This window comes from Salmo salar, chromosome ssa10, assembly GCF_905237065.1.
Source record: "Salmo salar chromosome ssa10, Ssal_v3.1, whole genome shotgun sequence".
NCBI classification, from domain to species: Eukaryota; Metazoa; Chordata; class Actinopteri; order Salmoniformes; family Salmonidae; genus Salmo; species Salmo salar.
The window spans coordinates 51,106,098-51,133,494 of NC_059451.1; the positions used below are offsets into that span (position 1 = coordinate 51,106,098).

The 27,397-nt window shown below is 44.9% G+C and overlaps 1 protein-coding gene across 10 annotated transcripts in view; it reads left to right on the top strand.

Moving 5' to 3' along the window:
• The window catches only part of dlg1a (discs large MAGUK scaffold protein 1a), a 389,839-nt gene that overhangs the window by 103,931 nt on the left and 258,511 nt on the right, over positions 1-27,397 (top strand). The window contains exon 5 of one of the 10 annotated variants that reach the window (XM_045687910.1): positions 7,139-7,246. The exons of the other annotated variants lie outside the window; for them this stretch is intronic. Coding sequence (XP_045543866.1) covers positions 7,139-7,246 — 108 coding nt within the window. The remainder of the gene's footprint in view (positions 1-7,138; positions 7,247-27,397) is intronic. 10 annotated transcript variants of the gene reach the window in all.

A 27,397-nucleotide genomic window follows, 5' to 3' on the forward strand; every position in this document is an offset into this window, starting at 1 on the left:
GCTACCGTGTTGTGTCTGTGTATGGTGCTACCGTGTTGTGTCTGTGTATGGTGCTACCGTGTTGTGTCTGTGTATGGTGCTACCGTGTTGTTTCTGTGTATGGGGTTACCGTGTTGTTTCTGTGTATGGTGCTACCGTGTTTCTAGATATGGTTCTACCGTGTTGTCTGTGTATGGTTCTACCGTGTTGTGTCTGTGTATGGTGCTACCGTGTTTCTAGATATGGTTCTACCGTGTTGTCTCTAGATATGGTGCTACCGTGTTGTGTCTGTGTATGGTGCTACCGTGTTGTGTCTGTGTATGGTTCTACCGTGTTGTCTGTGTATGGTTCTACCGTGTTGTCTGTGTATGGTTCTACCGTGTTGTGTCTGTGTATGGTGCTACCGTGTTGTGTCTGTGTATGGTTCTACCGTGTTGTCTGTGTATGGTTCTACCGTGTTGTGTCTGTGTATGGTTCTACCGTGTTGTGTCTGTGTATGGTGCTACCGTGTTGTGTCTGTGTATGGTGCTACCGTGTTGTGTCTGTGTATGGTGCTACCGTGTTGTGTCTGTGTATGGTGCTACCGTGTTGTGTCTGTGTATGGTTCTACCGTGTTGTCTGTGTATGGTTCTACCGTGTTGTCTGTGTATGGTTCTACCGTGTTGTCTGTGTATGGTTCTACCGTGTTGTCTGTGTATGGTTCTACCGTGTTGTGTCTGTGTATGGTGCTACCGTGTTGTGTCTGTGTATGGTTCTACCGTGTTGTCTGTGTATGGTTCTACCGTGTTGTCTGTGTATGGTTCTTCCGTGTTGTCTGTGTATGGTTCTACCGTGTTGTCTGTGTATGGTTCTACCGTGTTGTGTCTGTGTATGGTGCTACCGTGTTGTGTCTGTGTATGGTGCTACCGTGTTGTTTCTAGATATGGTTCTACCGTGTTGTCTCTAGATATGGTGCTACCGTGTTGTCTCTAGATATGGTTCTACCGTGTTGTGTATGGTTCTACCGTGTTGTCTGTGTATGGTGCTACCGTGTTGTGTCTGTGTATGGTTCTACCGTGTTGTGTCTGTGTATGGTGCTACCGTGTTTCTAGATATGGTGCTACCGTGTTGTTTCTAGATATGGTGCTACCGTGTTGTCTCTACACATTCTGTCTGGGCGAGCTCTCATTGACTATTGTTAATCACATTTCTCAGAACTTGTCGTTGGCCATCTCACACTACAAGAGGATTGCAGATTGTGTGCCCGTAAAATCAAACATGTTAGAAAATATCGGGAAGTCTGGGACTGCTCAAAGACGGGATCAGTAGCCTTCAGATTGCTTCTCTGACCCACTCACATTTAATGAGCTTCCGTGGCGGCCGTGTGGAGGAAGGCAACAACATAGGGATTTTGTCTCGGATCTCAAAAGCTTGTCTGGGAAAGCTTCATCGAGGCCAACACTGGTTTAAATGGAACTAGTGGGATGTCATGTTCATTGTTCATAATGGATCTTTTCCGCCACCTAGTGGATTATTCTTGTCACTGCAGCTGGGAGGACAGCACTTCTCTGCAACTACAATTTTTGGCCCAATCAGATATTGACCACCTCTAGGACCTTGGGACCTGTGTTAGCTCAGACAGGGTTGGATATGTAAAGACAATGTGGCAATAGCTCCACCCTGCCTTCAGACAATGAACATTGACATATTGCAACTTCTTTACTAGAGCTAAGCCATAAAGCTAATTTACTAAACCCAAGTAAAGTTTTCTGTGATGCCTTTGACTCTTTTTAAAGATTCGTTGTGACTAGTGTTTTGTTTGTTCGTTCAGTGTGTGGTCTGTGTGTCTCTGTGTGGTTATTTTGGTGGTGCCCCGTGCGGGGTGTTTGCGTAGCCTCACAGTAGCATCCCATTGGGCTGCTTGGCTCTGTAGGCCCTGACAGATGGAGCAGCCATCTTGTTTCTCTCCAGGACTCCGGTCCCTCAGGGCTGTGGGGGCTGGGCCAGCCTGCACCCAACTGCACTGTCCCTCATGACCTTATGTACTGGCCAGAACAACACGCAGGCACACAAACACAAAAGTATAAAGTACACACACACACACACACAAACTCACACACAGACGCACACACACACCCACAAAAGCATAAAGTACACACAGCAGCACAGTTTTATGACACACGCCACACCATCATACCTCTCCACATTCACAAATAAAACCTCACCCTCACTGTGTAGTGTCATATTTGCTGGACATGTTCCTTAAGTTGTTATATAAAGTGTATCTCTAACATTTTAGCAGGAAGTGGTTGTGTAAATTGTAAAGGATGTGTGGATACTCATAGTGCATTTCCATTGGGATATACGTACAGCTCACACATTCGTCTTGCTGGCTGCACAATCGCACGTTTCTGTTGTTTTCAAAGCTCTCTACATCTCCATGACTTGCACTCACTTTCATACTGGGGGGGGGGGCTGCTTTAGTTGCCTTTTCATGCTTTCACGATCATCTTCCATTCAGCCATCGCATCATCTCTGTTCATCTTGAAGAAATCCAAGTGTGTGGATTTTTGCATGGAGATCAGTCTGTGTGTGGAGATCAGTCTGTGTGTGTGTGTGGAGTTCAGTCTGTGTGTGTGTGTGTGGAGATCAGAAAGTGTGTGTGTGTGGAGATCAGTCTGTGTGTGTGTGTGGAGATCAGTCTGTGTGTGTGTGTGGAGATCAGTCTGTGTGTGTGTGTGTGTGTGGAGATCAGTCTGTGTGTGTGTGTGTGTGTGGAGATCAGTCTGTGTGTGTGTGTGTGTGTGGAGATCAGTCTGTGTGTGTGTGTGTGTGTGGAGATCAGTCTGTGTGTGTGTGTGGAGATCAGTCTGTGTGTGTGTGTGGAGATCAGTCTGTGTGTGTGTGTGTGGAGTTCAGTCTGTGTGTGTGTGTGTGTGTGGAGATCAGTCTGTGTGTGTGTGTGTGTGTGGAGATCAGTCTGTGTGTGTGTGTGTGTGTGGAGATCAGTCTGTGTGTGTGTGTGTGTGTGGAGATCAGTCTGTGTGTGTGTGTGTGTGGAGATCAGTCTGTGTGTGTGTGTGTGTGGAGATCAGTCTGTGTGTGTGTGTGTGTGGAGATCAGTCTGTGTGTGTGTGTGTGTGGAGATCAGTCTGTGTGTGTGTGTGTGTGTGGAGATCAGTCTGTGTGTGTGTGTGTGTGGAGATCAGTCTGTGTGTGTGTGTGTGTGGAGATCAGTCTGTGTGTATATGTGTGTGTGTGGAGATCAGTGTGTGTGTGGAGATCAGTGTGTGTGTGTGGAGATCAGTGTGTGTGTGGAGATCAGTCTGTGTGTGTGTGTGTGTGTGTGGAGATCAGTCTGTGTGTGTGCAGATCAGTCTGTGTGTGTGTGTGTGTGTGTGTGGAGATCTGTGTGTGTGTGTGTGTGTGTGTGTGTGGAGATCAGTCTCTGTGTGTGTGGAGATCAGTCTCTGTGTGTGTGTGGAGTTTAAATGGTCTCTGTGAGCTTGGCGTTCTCTTCAGGGGAGGAACTTTGGCTTCTCTTAGTGTTGCGTTTGTAGTATAGGCTACAGCAGGGGTATTCAACTCTGACCCTACGAGGTCCAGAGTACTGCTGATTTTCTGTTCTCCCTGATAATTAATTGCACCCACCAAGTGTCCCAGGTCTAAATCAGTCCCTGATTAGAGGCGAACAATAACATATGTAGTGGGTATGCGTATGTGACCAATACAATTTGATTTGAAACGGTCTTCGAGGTCCAGAGTTTGAGGGGGCTACAGTATCCATCTGAGCAGACAGCATCCTGGCTGATGTTGATATCATCTCATTATACTGATCCTACCTCATCACTGCGTGTGACACATTTCAGTGTCTCTCAGTTGTGTATGTACAGTGCATTCGGAAAGTATTCAGACCCCTTCCCTTTTTCCATATTTTGTTACGTTACAGCCTTATTCTAAAATGGATTAACTTGTTTTTTCCCCCCTCATCAACCTACACAGAATACCCCATAATGACAAAGCAAAACATTTTTATCAATTTTAGTACATTTACTTTTTTTTTACAGAAATAACGTATTTACATAAATAAATAAAAATCCTCATTAATCTAAACACAATACCCCATAATGACATTACAATACCCCATAATGACATTACAATACCCCATAATGACATTACAATACCCCATAATGACATTACAATACCCCATAATGACATTACAATACCCCATAATGACATCACAATACCCCATAATGACAAAGCAAAACATTTTTATCAATTTTAGTACATTTACTTTTTTTTTACAGAAATAACGTATTTACATAAATAAATAAAAATCCTCATTAATCTAAACACAATACCCCATAATGACATTACAATACCCCATAATGACATTACAATACCCCATAATGACATTACAATACCCCATAATGACATTACAATATCCCATAATGACATTACAATACCCCATAATGACATTACAATACCCCATAATGACATTACAATACCCCATAATGACATCACAATACCCCATAATGACATCACAATACCCCATAATGACATCACAATACCCCATAATGACATCACAATACCCCATAATGACATTACAATACCCCATAATGACATTACAATACCCCATAATGACATTACAATACCCCATAATGACATCACAATACCCCATAATGACATCACAATACCCCATAATGACATCACAATACCCCATAATGACATCACAATACCCCATAATGACATCACAATACCCCATAATGACATTACAATACCCCATAATGACATCACAATACCCCATAATGACAAAGCAAAACATTTTTATCAATTTTAGTACATTTACTTTTTTTTTACAGAAATAACGTATTTACATAAATAAATAAAAATCCTCATTAATCTAAACACAATACCCCATAATGACATTACAATACCCCATAATGACATTACAATACCCCATAATGACATCACAATACCCCATAATGACAAAGCAAAACATTTTTATCAATTTTAGTACATTTACTTTTTTTTTACAGAAATAACGTATTTACATAAATAAATAAAAATCCTCATTAATCTAAACACAATACCCCATAATGACATTACAATACCCCATAATGACATTACAATACCCCATAATGACATTACAATACCCCATAATGACATTACAATACCCCATAATGACATTACAATACCCCATAATGACATTACAATACCCCATAACGACATCACAATACCCCATAATGACAAAGCAAAACATTTTTATCAATTTTAGTACATTTACTTTTTTTTTACAGAAATAACGTATTTACATAAATAAATAAAAATCCTCATTAATCTAAACACAATACCCCATAATGACATTACAATACCCCATAATGACATTACAATACCCCATAAAATGACATTACAATACCCCATAATGACATTACAATACCCCATAATGACATTACAATACCCCATAATGACATTACAATACCCCATAATGACATTACAATACCCCATAATGACATTACAATACCCCATAATGACATTACAATACCCCATAATGACATCACAATACCCCATAATGACATCACAATACCCCATAATGACATTACAATACCCCATAATGACATCACAATACCCCATAATGACATCACAATACCCCATAATGACATCACAATACCCCATAATGACATCACAATACCCCATAATGACATCACAATACCCCATAATGACATCACAATACCCCATAATGACATTACAATACCCCATAATGACATTACAATACCCCATAATGACATTACAATACCCCATAATGACATCACAATACCCCATAATGACAAAGCAAAAACAGGTTTTTAGAAAGTTTTGCAAAAAACAGAAATATTTTATTTACATACGTATTCAGACCCTTTGCTATGAGACAATAAATTGAGCTCATGTGCATCCTGTTTCCATTGATCATCCTTGAGATGTTTCTACAACTTGATTGGAGTCCACCTGGGCTAAATTCAATTGATTGGACATGATTTGGAAAGGCACACACCTGTATAAGGTCCCACAGTTGACAGTGCATGTCAGAGCAAAAACCAAGCCATGAGGTCGAAGAAATTGTCCTTAGAGCTCCGAGACAGGATTGTGTCAAGGCACAGATCTGTGGAAGGGTACCAACAAATTTCTGCAGCATTGAAGGTCCCCAAGAACACAGTGGCCTCCATCATTCTTTAGTGGAAGAAGTTTGGAACCAACAAGACACTTCCTAGAGCTGGCAGCTCGGCCAAACTGAGTGATCGGGGAAGCCACTCCTCAGTAAAAGGCACATGGCAGCCCACTTGGAGTTTGCCAAAAGGCACCTAAAGACTCTGATTATGAGAAACAAGATTCTCTGGTCTGATGAAACCAAGATTGAACACCCTGGCCTAAATGCAAAGCTTCATGTCTGGAGGAAACCTGGCACCATCCCTACGGTGATGCATGGTGGTGGCAGCATCATGCTGTGGGGATGTTTTTCAGCGGCAGGGACCGGGAGACTAGTCAGGATTGAGAGAAAGATGAACGGAGCAAAGTACAGAGAGATCCTTGATGAAAACCTTCTCTGCTCAGGACCTCAGGCTGGGGTGAAAGTTCACCTTCCAACAGGACAATGACCCTAAGCACACAGCCAAGACAGCGCAGGAGTGGCTTCGTAACAAGTCTCTGAATGTCCTTGAGTGGGTCAGCCAGAGCCCGGGACTTGAATCCGATTGAACATTGCTGGAGAGACTTGAAAATAGCTGTGCAGCTACGCTCCCCATCCAACCTCACAGAAGTCCAAAAAGACAGGCGTGCCAAGCTTGTAGCGTCATACCCAAGAAGAGTCGAGGCTATAATCGCTGCCAAAGGTGCTTCAACAAAGTACTGAATAAAGGGTCTGAATACTTAAACCTAAACCTGTTTTTGCTTCGTCATTATGGGCAGATTGAGGGGGGAAAAAACTATTGAATCAATTTTAGAATAAGGCTGTAACGTAACAAAATGTGTGCAAAGTCAAGGAGTCTGAATACTTTCCAAATGCTCTCTCGTGTGTGTGTGTGTGTGTGTGTGTGTGTGTGTGTGTGTGTGTGTGTGTGTGTGTGTGTGTGTGTGTGTGTGTGTGTGTGTATATATACACTCCTTGTAGTAACATGCTGAGTCCCTGTCCTCTGTACTGTAGGTAGAGTCGTTGGAGTGTATCTTCGACGCTGACTCGCCTGTAGGCTATGAGGAGGTTCCTGTTCCTGACTTCTCTACGCTGTATGCTACCCACCACGCCCTTCTACAGGTAACACCAACTGACCCAACCACCTGCTGTGCCACGCTCCGTTAGGTCGCCTCGGAATGACCACATCGCTTCTCATTCTGACCACATCGCTTCCCATTCTGACCACATCGCTTCCCATTCTGACCACATCGCTTCCCATTCTGACCACATCGCTTCCCATTCTGACCACATCGCTTCCCATTCTGACCACATCGCTTCCCATTCTGACCACATCGCTTCCCATTCTGACCACATCGCTGCTCACATTCTGACCACATCGCTGCTCACATTCTGACCACATCGCTGCTCACATTCTGACCACATCGCTGCTCACATTCTGACCACATCGCTGCTCACATTCTGACCACATCGCTGCTCACATTCTGACCACATCGCTTCTCACATTCTGACCACATCGCTGCTCACATTCTGACCACATCGCTGCTCACATTCTGACCACATCGCTGCTCACATTCTGACCACATCGCTGCTCACATTCTGACCACATCGCTGCTCACATTCTGACCACATCGCTGCTCACATTCTGACCACATCGCTTCCCATTCTGACCACATCGCTTCCCACATTCTGACCACATCGCTTCCCATTCTGACCACATCGCTTCCCATTCTGACCACATCGCTTCCCATTCTGACCACATCGCTTCCCACATTCTGACCACATCGCTTCCCACATTCTGACCACATCCCTTCCCACATTCTGACCACATCGCTTCCCACATTCTGACCACATCGCTTCCCACATTCTGACCACATCGCTTCCCACATTCTGACCACATCGCTTCCCACATTCTGACCACATCGCTTCCCACATTCTGACCACATCGCTTCCCATTCTGACCACATCGCTTCCCATTCTGACCACATCGCTTCCCATTCTGACCACATCGCTGCTTCCCACATTCTGACCACATCGCTGCTTCCCACATTCTGACCACATCGCTGCTTCCCACATTCTGACCACATCGCTGCTTCCCACATTCTGACCACATCGCTGCTTCCCACATTCTGACCACATCGCTGCTTCCCACATTCTGACCACATTGCTGCTTCCCACATTCTGACCACATTGCTGCTTCCCACATTCTGACCACATCGCTGCTTCCCACATTCTGACCACATCGCTGCTTCCCACATTCTGACCACATCGCTGCTTCCCACATTCTGACCACATCGCTGCTTCCCACATTCTGACCACATCGCTGCTTCCCACATTCTGACCACATCGCTGCTTCCCACATTCTGACCACATTGCTGCTTCCCACATTCTGACCACATCGCTGCTTCCCACATTCTGACCACATCGCTGCTTCCCACATTCTGACCACATCGCTGCTTCCCACATTCTGACCACATCGCTGCCCAAGCTTTTTTTGTTTGTTGCTTTTTAGTTCTTTCATTTGTTGATGACACTTCTATAGCTCTTACACTGTCAGTATTCCTGCCAGAGTTGCAGTAACACGTTGCCAGCCCTAGGTGGCACCATTAACCATAGCGATCTTGCCAGCTTTGAGATGGCTAGAGCAACTTTGTTTTGACTTTTCTGTTTACATGGATGGCTTTGGATTGCAAAATGGCTCATTTGTGTGTCTTTGTGATCTTGTAGCTGGCTCTGCTGTGAGCTAATGGTGAATGTTGGCTACGGGTGCCTCATCATTTCACTACACTCGCAAATAACATCTGCTAACCGTGTGTATGTGACCAATAACATCTGCTAACCGTGTGTATGTGACCAATAACATCTGCTAACCGTGTGTATGTGATCAATAACATCTGCTAACCGTGTGTATGTGACCAATAACATCTGCTAACCGTGTGTATGTGACCAATAACATCTGCTAACCGTGTGTATGTGACCAATAACATCTGCTAACAGTGTGTATGTGATCAATAACATCTGCTAACCGTGTGTATGTGATCAATAACATCTGCTAACAGTGTGTATGTGATCAATAACATCTGCTAACCGTGTGTATGTGATCAATAACATCTGCTAACCGTGTGTATGTGATCAATAACATCTGCTAACCGTGTGTATGTGATCAATAACATCTGCTAACAGTGTGTATGTGACCAATAACATCTGCTAACCGTGTGTATGTGATCAATAACATCTGCTAACCGTGTGTATGTGACCAATAACATCTGCTAACTGTCTGTATGTGACCAATAACATTTTGATTTGATCAGCAACTGTTGGCATATACATTTGTTTAGTATTCAGCTCATTTTCATTGAGGAAGTAAGCTTTATGTCATGAAAAATGTCGTCCTGGGAAATAGACCGTTAAATGTTTGGCTGATGGTTATGGTCTCAACCATCCTGTCAGATTTCATTTTGTTTTGTACGTCTCCTTCCCCTCAGTAGCCATCTCCTGTCCAGTGAACCCAGTGTTTGTAGGAGCAGAGTGGAGTCAAAACTGAGATAAGTGGACTGCTCCTTCAGGCCAATACGTGCATGAGTTATCTTCAACTGCTACATTTAATGCAGGTCTGGGCAAGGAGATGGGCCTGGTGCCATACAGAGTACAGATAGATGGGCCTGGTGCCATGCAGAGTACAGATAGATGGGCCTGGTGGCCTGGTGCCATACAGAGTACAGATAGATGATACTGATGGGCCTGGTTCCATGCAGACTACAGATAGATGGGCCAGATGGGCCTGGTGCCATGCAGAGTACAGATAGATGGTACTGGTGGCCTGGTTCCATGCAGAGTACAGATAGATGGGCCAGATGGGCCTGGTGCCATGCAGAGTACAGATAGATGGTACTGGTGGCCTGGTTCCATGCAGAGTACAGATAGATGGGCTGGTGGGCCTGGTGCCATACAGAGTACAGCTAGATGGGCCTGGTGCCATGCAGAGTACTGATGGGCCTGGTTCCATACAGAGTACAGATAGATGGGCCTGGTGGGCCTGGTGCCATGCAGAGTACTGATAGATGGGCCTGGTGCCATACAGAGTACAGATAGATGGGCCTGGTGGGCCTGGTTCCATACAGAGTACAGATAGATGGGCTTGGTGGGCCTGGTTCCATACAGAGTACAGATAGATGGTACTGATGGGCCTGGTGGGTCTGGTGCCATGCAGAGTACAGATAGATGGTACTGATGGGCCTGGTTCCATGCAGAGTACAGATAGATGGTACTGGTTATCTGGTTCCATGCAGAGTACAGATAGATGGTACTGGTTATCTGGTTCCATGCAGAGTACAGATAGATGGGCCTGGTGGCCTGGTTCCATACAGAGTACAGATAGATGGTACTGGTTATCTGGTTCCATGCAGAGTACAGATAGATGGTACTGGTTATCTGGTTCCATACAGAGTACAGATAGATGGTACTGGTTATCTGGTTCCATGCAGAGTACAGATAGATGGTACTGATGGGCCTGGTTCCATACAGAGTACAGATAGATGGGCCTGGTGGCCTGGTTCCATACAGAGTACAGATAGATGGGCCTGGTGGGCCTGGTGCCATACAGAGTACAGATAGATGGGTATGGTGCCATACAGAGTACTGATGGGCCTGGTGCCATGCAGAGTACAGATAGATGGGCCTGGTGGGCCTGGTGCCATGCAGAGTACAGATAGATGGTACTGGTTATCTGGTGCCATACAGAGTACAGATAGATGGTACTGATGGGCCTGGTGCCATACAGAGTACAGATAGATGGGCCTGGTGGGCCTGGTGCCATGCAGAGTACAGATAGATGGGTATGGTGCCATACAGAGTACTGATGGGCCTGGTGCCATGCAGAGTACAGATAGATGGGCCTGGTGGGCCTGGTTCCATGCAGAGTACAGATAGATGGTACTGATGGGCCTGGTGCCATGCAGAGTACAGATAGATGGTACTGGTTATCTGGTTCCATGCAGAGTACAGATAGATGGTACTGGTTATCTGGTTCCATACAGAGTACAGATAGATGGGCCTGGTGGCCTGGTTCCATACAGAGTACAGATAGATGGTACTGATGGGCCTGGTTCCATACAGAGTACAGATAGATGGTACTGGTTATCTGGTTCCATGCAGAGTACAGATAGATGGTACTGGTTATCTGGTTCCATGCAGAGTACAGATAGATGGTACTGGTTATCTGGTTCCATGCAGAGTACAGATAGATGGGCCTGGTGGCCTGGTTCCATACAGAGTACAGATAGATGGTACTGGTTATCTGGTTCCATACAGAGTACAGATAGATGGTACTGGTTATCTGGTTCCATGCAGAGTACAGATAGATGGTGCTGGTGGCCTGGTTCCATGCAGAGTACAGATAGATGGTACTGGTGGCCTGGTTCCATACAGAGTACAGATAGATGGTACTGGTTATCTGGTTCCATACAGAGTACAGATAGATGGGCCTGGTGGCCTGGTTCCATACAGAGTACAGATAGATGGGCCTGGTGGCCTGGTTCCATACAGAGTACAGATAGATGGTACTGATGGGCCTGGTTCCATACAGAGTACAGATAGATGGTACTGGTTATCTGGTTCCATACAGAGTACAGATAGATGGGCCTGGTGGCCTGGTTCCATACAGAGTACAGATAGATGGGCCTGGTGGCCTGGTTCCATACAGAGTACAGATAGATGGTACTGATGGGCCTGGTTCCATACAGAGTACAGATAGATGGGCCTGGTGGCCTGGTGCCATACAGAGTACAGATAGATGGTACAGATGGGCCTGGTTCCATTGAGAGTTCAGGTAGATGATGCTGATGGGCCTGGTGCCATACAGAGTACAGATGGATGGTACTGATGGGCAGAGAAGGCCTTTTTACACTGCATTGTTCTTAGCTCCAGGCTAGACTGGCCCTGGTCTAGCTTATCCTGTGTTTACACAAGCATTTGTTAACCCTGGGCTAATGGACAAACACAACATGGACCAACATTCTATCCCTGACACGCGACCAACATAAACAATAAGACATTTATTACCACATGATTTGCTCTTGCTTCTAGCCGAGCATTTGATTTCCAACACTGATGGTTTGTCGGACCTCAGCAACAGTGTTTAATTGTTTTAATGCTATCTCACCCCTGTACAGAGAATACTGTGCACGAACAAGACAACTTTTCTGACCCTGGCGAAATCATACTACAATATTATTATCATGGATATATCCAACTAAATGTCAATAGAAAACAGATGAAAATTGAGGGTTTGCTGCCCTTTCAGCTGTAGAGTGAGAAAGACATTAGCCAGCCTGCATAGCAAACCATTTTTTTTCGCCAATAGCAACCAATTTTTTGCACAGATGAAATAATTTTTTGCTTTTTGCCCTCAGATGTATGGAGGAAATGTTACTTATCAAAATAACATACAGAACTCATTACAGGGAAATGTTACTTATCAAAATAACATACAGAACACATTACAGGGAAATGTTACTTATCAAAATAACATACAGAACACATTACAGGGAAATGTTACTTATCAAAATAACATACAGAACACATTACAGGGAAATGTTACTTATCAAAATAACATACAGAACACATTACAGGGAAATGTTACTTATCAAAATAACATACAGAACACATTACAGGGAAATGTTACTTATCAAAATAACATACAGAACACATTACAGGGAAATGTTACTTATCAAAATAACATACAGAACACATTACAGGGAAATGTTACTTATCAAAATAACATACAAAACACATTACAGGGAAATGTTACTTATCAAAATAACATACAGAACTCATTACAGGGAAATGTTACTTATCAAAATAACATACAGAACTCATTACAGGCATCACAAGCATATGTGGATTAAGTGATAGTGCAGCTTTTGTGATTGGACAGTGAGCATTCTAGGTGTTGTTCTTGACCCTGTTTCACCGTGTTTCTGGGGCTAACCCTGTAAAGTCGATGTTAACCCTGCTCCGGAGCAGGACCAGCTAGCCCTGGGCTAAGGTTGGTGCTAGCCCACTAGAATGTGTAAGTGTGAATACTATGTTAGCCCCGGGATAAAATCTCTTATCCCAGGGCTGAGGTGCAGTGTGGACACACCTAGAGGAAGTACAGTAAAGCAGCCTAATTCAGATATGTTTTTTCACTAATTGGTCTTTTGACCAATCACATCAGATCTTTTTGAGAGCTGATCTGATTGGTCAAAATACCAATTAGTGAGGAAAACGTGTATATCTGAATTGGGCTGCCTGTGTGAATGAAGCCTTAGTGATCCCAGGTCAGTACCACTCTCTCTCGCTCTGTGTCATTAAGCTAATGTACTATATTAGGGTAGACTATGAGAAGTGCTACCTTTTGCCCTCTGAGAGCGAGACATGGAGGGATGGAAGTGAAGGAGTGATTGAGCGAGTGAAATGGCTGGTTCTAGACTCAGCCTGCTCTGATGGAGCTCTGTGTGTTAACTAAAGTTGTCAGCTAGTATGACTTAGTGGAGGGACTCTCTAGTATGACTTAGTGGAGGGACTCTCTAGTATGACTTAGTGGAGGGACTCTAGTATGACTTAGTGGAGGGACTCTCTAGTATGACTTAGTGGAGGGACTCTAGTATGGCTTAGTGGAGGGACTCTAGTATGGCTTAGTGGAGGGACTCTCTAGTATGGCTTAGTGGAGGGACTCTCTAGTATGACTTAGTGGAGGGACTCTAGTATGACTTAGTGGAGGGATTCTCTAGTATGACTTAGTGGAGGGACTCTCTAGTATGACTTAGTGGAGGGACTCTCTAGTATGGCTTAGTGGAGGGACTCTCTAGTATGGTTTAGTGGAGGGACTCTAGTATGACTTAATGGAGGGACTCTAGTATGGCTTAGTGGAGGGACTCTCTAGTATGGCTTAGTGGAGGGACTCTCTAGTATGACTTAGTGGAGGGACTCTCTAGTATGGCTTAGTGGAGGGACTCTCTAGTATGACTTAGTGGAGGGACTCTCTAGTATGACTTAGTGGAGGGACTCTCTAGTATGACTTAGTGGAGGGACTCTCTAGTATGGCTTAGTGGAGGGACTAAGTTGGTAGGTGAAAATGAACATTACTAACCTATTTCATACCCATCAGGAGTAAATGTGATGAGGTGAAGAGGCTATTTTAGGATTGTTGGGCCGTGGCCCAAGAGTTTCCTTGTTTGTTTGGTTAACACAAGATAACACAAAACGATACTAAGCTACAGATAAATGAACAAAAAAAATGCAAAGCTCATATTTCAAACACAGACACTCTTTCACTCAAATGCTCATGCACACACACTGAGGCACACTAACGCTCATGCACAATATCCACAGACACTCTCACGCCCTGGTTAAAATAAAATAAGAAAACAACCTCCCCATCCTGCCTCAGCCCCGTCTCCAATCAAACCCAAAGGAGTATTGGGCTTTACAATCATTTACTAAAAGACTTAGAAATCTATTTCAAATTACAAAAAATAAAATGACAGTAAGGATCTTTAAAACGAACTTGGTGTTTTGTGTATGGCTTAGTGGAGGGACTCTCTAGTATGACTTAGTGGAGGGACTCTCTAGTATGGCTTAGTGGAGGGACTCTAGTATGACTTAGTGGAGGGACTCTAGTATGACTTAGTGGAGGGACTCTCTAGTATGACTTAGTGGAGGGACTCTAGTATGACTTAGTGGAGGGACTCTCTAGTATGACTTAGTGGAGGGACTCTCTAGTATGACTTAGTGGAGGGACTCTCTAGTATGACTTAGTGGAGGGACTCTCTAGTATGACTTAGTGGAGGGACTCTAGTATGACTTAATGGAGGGACTCTAGTATGACTTAGTGGAGGGACTCTCTAGTATGACTTAGTGGAGGGACTCTAGTATGACTTAGTGGAGGGACTCTCTAGTATGACTTAGTGGAGGGACTCTCTAGTATGACTTAGTGGAGGGACTCTCTAGTATGACTTAGTGGAGGGACTCTCTAGTATGACTTAGTGGAGGGACTCTAGTATGACTTAGTGGAGGGACTCTAGTATGACTTAGTGGAGGGACTCTAGTATGACTTAGTGGAGGGACTCTAGTATGACTTAGTGGAGGGACTCTAGTATGACTTAGTGGAGGGACTCTCTAGTATGACTTAGTGGAGGGACTCTAGTATGACTTAGTGGAGGGACTCTCTAGTATGACTTAGTGGAGGGACTCTCTAGTATGACTTAGTGGAGGGACTCTCTAGTATGACTTAGTGGAGGGACTCTCTAGTATGACTTAGTGGAGGGACTCTCTAGTATGACTTAGTGGAGGGACTCTCTAGTATGACTTAGTGGAGGGACTCTCTAGTATGACTTAGTGGAGGGACTCTCTAGTATGACTTAGTGGAGGGACTCTCTAGTATGACTTAGTGGAGGGACTCTAGTATGACTTAGTGGAGGGACTCTAGTATGGCTTAGTGGAGGGACTAAGTTGGTAGGTGAAAATGAACATTACTAACCTATTTCATACCCATCAGGAGTAAATGTGATGAGGTGAAGAGGCTATTTTAGGATTGTTGGGCCGTGGCCCAAGAGTTTCCTTGTTTGTTTGGTTAACACAAGATAACACAAAACGATACTAAGCTACAGATAAATGAACAAAAAAAATGCAAAGCTCATATTTCAAACACAGACACTCTTTCACTCAAATGCTCATGCACACACACTGAGGCACACTAACGCTCATGCACAATATCCACAGACACTCTCACGCCCTGGTTAAAATAAAATAAGAAAACAACCTCCCCATCCTGCCTCAGCCCCGTCTCCAATCAAACCCAAAGGAGTATTGGGCTTTACAATCATTTACTAAAAGACTTAGAAATCTATTTCAAATTACAAAAAATAAAATGACAGTAAGGATCTTTAAAACGAACTTGGTGTTTTGTGTATGGCTTAGTGGAGGGACTCTCTAGTATGACTTAGTGGAGGGACTCTCTAGTATGGCTTAGTGGAGGGACTCTAGTATGACTTAGTGGAGGGACTCTCTAGTATGACTTAGTGGAGGGACTCTAGTATGACTTAGTGGAGGGACTCTCTAGTATGACTTAGTGGAGGGACTCTCTAGTATGACTTAGTGGAGGGACTCTCTAGTATGACTTAGTGGAGGGACTCTCTAGTATGACTTAGTGGAGGGACTCTAGTATGACTTAGTGGAGGGACTCTAGTATGACTTAGTGGAGGGACTCTAGTATGACTTAGTGGAGGGACTCTCTAGTATGACTTAGTGGAGGGACTCTCTAGTATGGCTTAGTGGAGGGACTCTCTAGTATGACTTAGTGGAGGGACTCTCTAGTATGACTTAGTGGAGGGACTCTAGTATGACTTAATGGAGGGACTCTAGTATGACTTAGTGGAGGGACTCTCTAGTATGACTTAGTGGAGGGACTCTAGTATGACTTAGTGGAGGGACTCTCTAGTATGACTTAGTGGAGGGACTCTCTAGTATGACTTAGTGGAGGGACTCTCTAGTATGACTTAGTGGAGGGACTCTCTAGTATGACTTAGTGGAGGGACTCTAGTATGACTTAGTGGAGGGACTCTAGTATGACTTAGTGGAGGGACTCTAGTATGACTTAGTGGAGGGACTCTAGTATGACTTAGTGGAGGGACTCTAGTATGACTTAGTGGAGGGACTCTCTAGTATGACTTAGTGGAGGGACTCTAGTATGACTTAGTGGAGGGACTCTCTAGTATGACTTAGTGGAGGGACTCTCTAGTATGACTTAGTGGAGGGACTCTCTAGTATGACTTAGTGGAGGGACTCTCTAGTATGACTTAGTGGAGGGACTCTCTAGTATGACTTAGTGGAGGGACTCTCTAGTATGACTTAGTGGAGGGACTCTCTAGTATGACTTAGTGGAGGGACTCTCTAGTATGACTTAGTGGAGGGACTCTCTAGTATGACTTAGTGGAGGGACTCTAGTATGACTTAGTGGAGGGACTCTAGTATGGCTTAGTGGAGGGACTAAGTTGGTAGGTGAAAATGAACATTACTAACCTATTTCATACCCATCAGGAGTAAATGTGATGAGGTGAAGAGGCTATTTTAGGATTGTTGGGCCGTGGCCCAAGAGTTTCCTTGTTTGTTTGGTTAACACAAGATAACACAAAACGATACTAAGCTACAGATAAATGAACAAAAAAAATGCAAAGCTCATATTTCAAACACAGACACTCTTTCACTCAAATGCTCATGCACACACACTGAGGCACACTAACGCTCATGCACAATATCCACAGACACTGTCACGCCCTGGTTAAAATAAAATAAGAAAACAACCTCCCCATCCTGCCTCAGCCCCGTCTCCAATCAAACCCAAAGGAGTATTGGGCTTTACAATCATTTATTAAAAGACTTAGAAATCTATTTCAAATTACAAAAAATAAAATGACAGTAAGGATCTTTAAAAAGAACTTGGTGTTTTGTGTATGGCTTAGTGGAGGGACTCTCTAGTATGACTTAGTGGAGGGACTCTCTAGTATGGCTTAGTGGAGGGACTCTAGTATGACTTAGTGGAGGGACTCTCTAGTATGACTTAGTGGAGGGACTCTAGTATGACTTAGTGGAGGGACTCTCTAGTATGACTTAGTGGAGGGACTCTCTAGTATGACTTAGTGGAGGGACTCTCTAGTATGACTTAGTGGAGGGACTCTCTAGTATGACTTAGTGGAGGGACTCTAGTATGACTTAGTGGAGGGACTCTAGTATGACTTAGTGGAGGGACTCTAGTATGACTTAGTGGAGGGACTCTAGTATGACTTAGTGGAGGGACTCTCTAGTATGACTTAGTGGAGGGACTCTCTAGTATGGCTTAGTGGAGGGACTCTCTAGTATGACTTAGTGGAGGGACTCTCTAGCATGTCTTAGTGGAGGGACTCTAGTATGACTTAATGGAGGGACTCTAGTATGACTTAGTGGAGGGACTCTCTAGTATGACTTAGTGGAGGGACTCTAGTATGACTTAGTGGAGGGACTCTCTAGTATGACTTAGTGGAGGGACTCTCTAGTATGACTTAGTGGAGGGACTCTCTAGTATGACTTAGTGGAGGGACTCTCTAGTATGACTTAGTGGAGGGACTCTCTAGTATGACTTAGTGGAGGGACTCTAGTATGACTTAGTGGAGGGACTCTAGTATGACTTAGTGGAGGGACTCTAGTATGACTTAGTGGAGGGACTCTAGTATGACTTAGTGGAGGGACTCTAGTATGACTTAGTGGAGGGACTCTCTAGTATGACTTAGTGGAGGGACTCTAGTATGACTTAGTGGAGGGACTCTCTAGTATGACTTAGTGGAGGGACTCTCTAGTATGACTTAGTGGAGGGACTCTCTAGTATGACTTAGTGGAGGGACTCTCTAGTATGACTTAGTGGAGGGACTCTCTAGTATGACTTAGTGGAGGGACTCTCTAGTATGACTTAGTGGAGGGACTCTCTAGTATGACTTAGTGGAGGGACTCTCTAGTATGACTTAGTGGAGGGACTCTCTAGTATGACTTAGTGGAGGGACTCTAGTATGACTTAGTGGAGGGACTCTCTAGTATGACTTAGTGGAGGGACTCTAGTATGGCTTAGTGGAGGGACTCTCTAGTATGGCTTAGTGGAGGGACTCTCTAGTATGACTTAGTGGAGGGACTCTAGTATGACTTAGTGGAGGGATTCTCTAGTATGACTTAGTGGAGGGACTCTCTAGTATGACTTAGTGGAGGGACTCTCTAGTATGGCTTAGTGGAGGGACTCTCTAGTATGGTTTAGTGGAGGGACTCTAGTATGACTTAATGGAGGGACTCTAGTATGGCTTAGTGGAGGGACTCTCTAGTATGGCTTAGTGGAGGGACTCTCTAGTATGGCTTAGTGGAGGGACTCTCTAGTATGACTTAGTGGAGGGACTCTCTAGTATGACTTAGTGGAGGGACTCTCTAGTATGACTTAGTGGAGGGACTCTCTAGTATGGCTTAGTGGAGGGACTAAGTTGGTAGGTGAAAATGAACATTACTAACCTATTTCATACCCATCAGGAGTAAATGTGATGAGGTGAAGAGGCTATTTTAGGATTGTTGGGCCGTGGCCCAAGAGTTTCCTTGTTTGTTTGGTTAACACAAGATAACACAAAACGATACTAAGCTACAGATAAATGAACAAAAAAAATGCAAAGCTCATATTTCAAACACAGACACTCTTTCACTCAAATGCTCATGCACACACACTGAGGCACACTAACGCTCATGCACAATATCCACAGACACTGTCACGCCCTGGTTAAAATAAAATAAGAAAACAACCTCCCCATCCTGCCTCAGCCCCGTCTCCAATCAAACCCAAAGGAGTATTGGGCTTTACAATCATTTATTAAAAGACTTAGAAATCTATTTCAAATTACAAAAAATAAAATGACAGTAAGGATCTTTAAAAAGAACTTGGTGTTTTGTGTATGGCTTAGTGGAGGGACTCTCTAGTATGACTTAGTGGAGGGACTCTCTAGTATGGCTTAGTGGAGGGACTCTAGTATGACTTAGTGGAGGGACTCTAGTATGGCTTAGTGGAGGGACTCTCTAGTATGACTTAGTGGAGGGACTCTCTAGTATGGCTTAGTGGAGGGACTCTAGTATGGCTTAGTGGAGGGACTCTCTAGTATGGCTTAGTGGAGGGACTCTCTAGTATGACTTAGTAGAGGGACTCTAGTATGACTTAGTGGAGGGACTCTAGTATGACTTAGTGGAGGGACTCTAGTATGACTTAGTGGAGGGACTCTAGTATGACTTAGTGGAGGGACTCTAGTATGACTTAGTGGAGGGACTCTCTAGTATGACTTAGTGGAGGGACTCTCTAGTATGACTTAGTGGAGGGACTCTAGTATGACTTAGTGGAGGGACTCTCTAGTATGACTTAGTGGAGGGACTCTCTAGTATGACTTAGTGGAGGGACTCTCTAGTATGACTTAGTGGAGGGACTCTCTAGTATGACTTAGTGGAGGGACTCTCTAGTATGACTTAGTGGAGGGACTCTCTAGTATGACTTAGTGGAGGGACTCTCTAGTATGACTTAGTGGAGGGACTCTCTAGTATGACTTAGTGGAGGGACTCTCTAGTATGACTTAGTGGAGGGACTCTCTAGTATGACTTAGTGGAGGGACTCTCTAGTATGACTTAGTGGAGGGACTCTCTAGTATGACTTAGTGGAGGGACTCTCTAGTATGACTTAGTGGAGGGACTCTCTAGTATGGCTTAGTGGAGGGACTCTCTAATATGGCTTAGTGGAGGGATTCTCTAGTATGACTTAGTGGAGGGACTCTCTAGTATGACTTAGTGGAGGGACTCTCTAGTATGACTTAGTGGAGGGACTCTCTAGTATGACTTAGTGGAGGGACTCTCTAGTATGGTTTAGTGGAGGGACTCTCTAGTATGGTTTAGTGGAGGGACTCTAGTATGACTTAATGGAGGGACTCTAGTATGACTTAATGGAGGGACTCTAGTATGACTTAGTGGAGGGACTCTAGTATGACTTAGTGGAGGGACTCTCTAGTATGACTTAGTGGAGGGACTCTCTAGTATGACTTAGTGGAGGGACTCTCTAGTATGACTTAGTGGAGGGACTCTCTAGTATGGCTTAGTGGAGGGACTCTCTAGTATGGCTTAGTGGAGGGACTCTCTAGTATGACTTAGTGGAGGGACTCTCTAGTATGACTAAGAGGAGGGACTCTCTAGTATGACTTAGTGGAGGGACTCTCTAGTATGACTTAGTGGAGGGACTCTAGTATGACTTAGTGGAGGGACTCTCTAGTATGGCTTAGTGGAGGGACTCTCTAGTATGGCTTAGTGGAGGGACTCTCTAGTATGACTTAGTGGAGGGACTCTCTAGTATGACTTAGTGGAGGGACTCTCTAGTATGACTTAGTGGAGGGACTCTCTAGTATGGCTTAGTGGAGGGACTCTCTAGTATGACTTAGTGGAGGGACTCTCTAGTATGACTTAGTGGAGGGACTCTCTAGTATGACTTAGTGGAGGGACTCTCTAGTATGACTTAGTGGAGGGACTCTAGTATGGCTTAGTGGAGGGACTCTAGTATGACTTAGTGGAGGGACTCTAGTATGACTTAGTGGAGGGACTCTAGTATGACTTAGTGGAGGGACTCTAGTATGACTTAGTGGAGGGACTCTCTAGTATGACTTAGTGGAGGGACTCTCTAGTATGACTTAGTGGAGGGACTCTCTAGTATGACTTAGTGGAGGGACTCTCTAGTATGACTTAGTGGAGGGACTCTAGTATGGCTTAGTGGAGGGACTCTCTAGTATGGCTTAGTGGAGGGACTCTAGTATTGCTTAGTGGAGGGACTCTAGTATGACTTAGTGGAGGGACTCTAGTATGACTTAGTGGAGGGACTCTAGTATGACTTAGTGGAGGGACTCTAGTATGACTTAGTGGAGGGACTCTCTAGTATGACTTAGTGGAGGGACTCTCTAGTATGACTTAGTGGAGGGACTCTCTAGTATGACTTAGTGGAGGGACTCTCTAGTATGGCTTAGTGGAGGGACTCTCTAGTATGGCTTAGTGGAGGGACTCTAGTATGGCTTAATGGAGGGACTCTAGTATGACTTAGTGGAGGGACTCTAGTATGACTTAGTGGAGGGACTCTAGTATGACTTAGTGGAGGGACTCTCTAGTATGACTTAGTGGAGGGACTCTCTAGTATGGCTTAGTGGAGGGACTCTCTAGTATGACTTAGTGGAGGGACTCTCTAGTATGACTTAGTGGAGGGACTCTCTAGTATGACTTAGTGGAGGGACTCTAGTATGGCTTAGTGGAGGGACTCTAGTATGACTTAGTGGAGGGACTCTAGTATGACTTAGTGGAGGGACTCTAGTATGACTTAGTGGAGGGACTCTAGTATGACTTAGTGGAGGGACTCTCTAGTATGGCTTAGTGGAGGGACTCTCTAGTATGACTTAGTGGAGGGACTCTAGTATGACTTAGTGGAGGGACTCTCTAGTATGACTTAGTGGAGGGACTCTCTAGTATGGCTTAGTGGAGGGACTCTAGTATGACTTAGTGGAGGGACTCTAGTATGGCTTAGTGGAGGGACTCTCTAGTATGACTTAGTGGAGGGACTCTCTAGTATGGCTTAGTGGAGGGACTCTAGTATGGCTTAGTGGAGGGACTCTCTAGTATGGCTTAGTGGAGGGACTCTCTAGTATGGCTTAGTGGAGGGACTCTCTAGTATGGCTTAGTGGAGGGACTCTCTAGTATGACTTAGTGGAGGGACTCTCTAGTATGACTTAGTGGAGGGACTCTCTAGTATGGCTTAGTGGAGGGACTCTAGTATGACTTAGTGGAGGGACTCTCTAGTATGGCTTAGTGGAGGGACTCTCTAGTATGACTTAGTGGAGGGACTCTCTAGTATGGCTTAGTGGAGGGACTCTAGTATGGCTTAGTGGAGGGACTCTCTAGTATGACTTAGTGGAGGGACTCTCTAGTATGACTTAGTGGAGGGACTCTCTAGTATGACTTAGTGGAGGGACTCTCTAGTATGACTTAGTGGAGGGACTCTCTAGTATGACTTAGTGGAGGGACTCTCTAGTATGACTTAGTGGAGGGACTCTAGTATGACTTAGTGGAGGGACTCTCTAGTATGACTTAGTGGAGGGACTCTCTAGTATGACTTAGTGGAGGGACTCTAGTATGACTTAGTGGAGGGACTCTCTAGTATGACTTAGTGGAGGGACTCTCTAGTATGGCTTAGTGGAGGGACTCTCTAATATGGCTTAGTGGAGGGATTCTCTAGTATGACTTAGTGGAGGGACTCTCTAGTATGACTTAGTGGAGGGACTCTCTAGTATGACTTAGTGGAGGGACTCTAGTATGACTTAGTGGAGGGACTCTCTAGTATGACTTAGTGGAGGGACTCTCTAGTATGGCTTAGTGGAGGGACTCTCTAGTATGACTTAGTGGAGGGACTCTCTAGTATGACTTAGTGGAGGGACTCTCTAGTATGACTTAGTGGAGGGACTCTCTAGTATGACTTAGTGGAGGGACTCTAGTATGGCTTAGTGGAGGGACTCTAGTATGACTTAGTGGAGGGACTCTAGTATGACTTAGTGGAGGGACTCTAGTATGACTTAGTGGAGGGACTCTCTAGTATGACTTAGTGGAGGGACTCTCTAGTATGACTTAGTGGAGGGACTCTCTAGTATGACTTAGTGGAGGGACTCTCTAGTATGACTTAGTGGAGGGACTCTAGTATGGCTTAGTGGAGGGACTCTCTAGTATGGCTTAGTGGAGGGACTCTAGTATTGCTTAGTGGAGGGACTCTAGTATGACTTAGTGGAGGGACTCTAGTATGACTTAGTGGAGGGACTCTAGTATGACTTAGTGGAGGGACTCTAGTATGACTTAGTGGAGGGACTCTCTAGTATGACTTAGTGGAGGGACTCTCTAGTATGACTTAGTGGAGGGACTCTCTAGTATGGTTTAGTGGAGGGACTCTCTAGTATGGTTTAGTGGAGGGACTCTAGTATGACTTAATGGAGGGACTCTAGTATGACTTAATGGAGGGACTCTAGTATGACTTAGTGGAGGGACTCTAGTATGACTTAGTGGAGGGACTCTCTAGTATGACTTAGTGGAGGGACTCTCTAGTATGACTTAGTGGAGGGACTCTCTAGTATGACTTAGTGGAGGGACTCTCTAGTATGGCTTAGTGGAGGGACTCTCTAGTATGGCTTAGTGGAGGGACTCTCTAGTATGACTTAGTGGAGGGACTCTCTAGTATGACTAAGAGGAGGGACTCTCTAGTATGACTTAGTGGAGGGACTCTCTAGTATGACTTAGTGGAGGGACTCTAGTATGACTTAGTGGAGGGACTCTCTAGTATGGCTTAGTGGAGGGACTCTCTAGTATGGCTTAGTGGAGGGACTCTCTAGTATGACTTAGTGGAGGGACTCTCTAGTATGACTTAGTGGAGGGACTCTCTAGTATGACTTAGTGGAGGGACTCTCTAGTATGGCTTAGTGGAGGGACTCTCTAGTATGACTTAGTGGAGGGACTCTCTAGTATGACTTAGTGGAGGGACTCTCTAGTATGACTTAGTGGAGGGACTCTCTAGTATGACTTAGTGGAGGGACTCTAGTATGGCTTAGTGGAGGGACTCTAGTATGACTTAGTGGAGGGACTCTAGTATGACTTAGTGGAGGGACTCTAGTATGACTTAGTGGAGGGACTCTCTAGTATGACTTAGTGGAGGGACTCTCTAGTATGACTTAGTGGAGGGACTCTCTAGTATGACTTAGTGGAGGGACTCTCTAGTATGACTTAGTGGAGGGACTCTAGTATGGCTTAGTGGAGGGACTCTCTAGTATGGCTTAGTGGAGGGACTCTAGTATTGCTTAGTGGAGGGACTCTAGTATGACTTAGTGGAGGGACTCTAGTATGACTTAGTGGAGGGACTCTAGTATGACTTAGTGGAGGGACTCTAGTATGACTTAGTGGAGGGACTCTCTAGTATGACTTAGTGGAGGGACTCTCTAGTATGACTTAGTGGAGGGACTCTCTAGTATGACTTAGTGGAGGGACTCTCTAGTATGGCTTAGTGGAGGGACTCTCTAGTATGGCTTAGTGGAGGGACTCTAGTATGGCTTAATGGAGGGACTCTAGTATGACTTAGTGGAGGGACTCTAGTATGACTTAGTGGAGGGACTCTAGTATGACTTAGTGGAGGGACTCTCTAGTATGACTTAGTGGAGGGACTCTCTAGTATGGCTTAGTGGAGGGACTCTCTAGTATGACTTAGTGGAGGGACTCTCTAGTATGACTTAGTGGAGGGACTCTCTAGTATGACTTAGTGGAGGGACTCTAGTATGGCTTAGTGGAGGGACTCTAGTATGACTTAGTGGAGGGACTCTAGTATGACTTAGTGGAGGGACTCTAGTATGACTTAGTGGAGGGACTCTAGTATGACTTAGTGGAGGGACTCTCTAGTATGACTTAGTGGAGGGACTCTAGTATGACTTAGTGGAGGGACTCTAGTATGACTTAGTGGAGGGACTCTCTAGTATGGCTTAGTGGAGGGACTCTCTAGTATGACTTAGTGGAGGGACTCTCTAGTATGACTTAGTGGAGGGACTCTCTAGTATGACTTAGTGGAGGGACTCTCTAGTATGACTTAGTGGAGGGACTCTAGTATGGCTTAGTGGAGGGACTCTCTAGTATGGCTTAGTGGAGGGACTCTAGTATGACTTAGTGGAGGGACTCTCTAGTATGACTTAGTGGAGGGACTCTCTAGTATGGCTTAGTGGAGGGACTCTCTAGTATGGCTTAGTGGAGGGACTCTCTAGTATGGCTTAGTGGAGGGACTCTCTAGTATGACTTAGTGGAGGGACTCTAGTATGACTTAGTGGAGGGACTCTCTAGTATGACTTAGTGGAGGGACTCTCTAGTATGGCTTAGTGGAGGGACTCTAGTATGACTTAGTGGAGGGACTCTAGTATGGCTTAGTGGAGGGACTCTCTAGTATGACTTAGTGGAGGGACTCTCTAGTATGGCTTAGTGGAGGGACTAGTATGGCTTAGTGGAGGGACTCTCTAGTATGGCTTAGTGGAGGGACTCTCTAGTATGACTTAGTGGAGGGACTCTAGTATGACTTAGTGGAGGGACTCTAGTATGACTTAGTGGAGGGACTCTAGTATGACTTAGTGGAGGGACTCTAGTATGACTTAGTGGAGGGACTCTAGTATGACTTAGTGGAGGGACTCTCTAGTATGACTTAGTGGAGGGACTCTAGTATGACTTAGTGGAGGGACTCTAGTATTACTTAGTGGAGGGTCTCTCTAGTATGACTTAGTGGAGGGACTCTCTAGTATGACTTAGTGGAGGGACTCTCTAGTATGACTTAGTGGAGGGACTCTCTAGTATGACTTAGTGGAGGGACTCTCTAGTATGACTTAGTGGAGGGACTCTCTAGTATGACTTAGTGGAGGGACTCTCTAGTATGACTTAGTGGAGGGACTCTCTAGTATGACTTAGTGAAGGGACTCTCTAGTATGACTTAGTGGAGGGACTCTCTAGTATGACTTAGTGGAGGGACTCTCTAGTATGACTTAGTGGAGGGACTCTCTAGTATGACTTAGTGGAGGGACTCTCTAGTATGACTTAGTGGAGGGACTCTCCAGTATGACTTAGTGGAGGGACTCTCCAGTATGACTTAGTGGAGGGACTCTCTAGTATGACTTAGTGGAGGGACTCTCTAGTATGACTTAGTGGAGGGACTCTAGTATGACTTAGTGGAGGGACTCTCTAGTATGACTTAGTGGAGGGACTCTCTAGTATGGCTTAGTGGAGGGACTCTCTAGTATGGCTTAGTGGAGGGACTCTCTAATATGGCTTAGTGGAGGGATTCTCTAGTATGACTTAGTGGAGGGACTCTCTAGTATGACTTAGTGGAGGGACTCTCTAGTATGACTTAGTGGAGGGACTCTCTAGTATGGTTTAGTGGAGGGACTCTCTAGTATGGTTTAGTGGAGGGACTCTAGTATGACTTAATGGAGGGACTCTAGTATGACTTAATGGAGGGACTCTAGTATGACTTAGTGGAGGGACTCTAGTATGACTTAGTGGAGGGACTCTCTAGTATGACTTAGTGGAGGGACTCTCTAGTATGACTTAGTGGAGGGACTCTCTAGTATGACTTAGTGGAGGGACTCTCTAGTATGGCTTAGTGGAGGGACTCTCTAGTATGGCTTAGTGGAGGGACTCTCTAGTATGACTTAGTGGAGGGACTCTCTAGTATGACTAAGAGGAGGGACTCTCTAGTATGACTTAGTGGAGGGACTCTCTAGTATGACTTAGTGGAGGGACTCTAGTATGACTTAGTGGAGGGACTCTCTAGTATGGCTTAGTGGAGGGACTCTCTAGTATGGCTTAGTGGAGGGACTCTCTAGTATGACTTAGTGGAGGGACTCTCTAGTATGACTTAGTGGAGGGACTCTCTAGTATGACTTAGTGGAGGGACTCTCTAGTATGGCTTAGTGGAGGGACTCTCTAGTATGACTTAGTGGAGGGACTCTCTAGTATGACTTAGTGGAGGGACTCTCTAGTATGACTTAGTGGAGGGACTCTAGTATGGCTTAGTGGAGGGACTCTAGTATGACTTAGTGGAGGGACTCTAGTATGACTTAGTGGAGGGACTCTAGTATGACTTAGTGGAGGGACTCTCTAGTATGA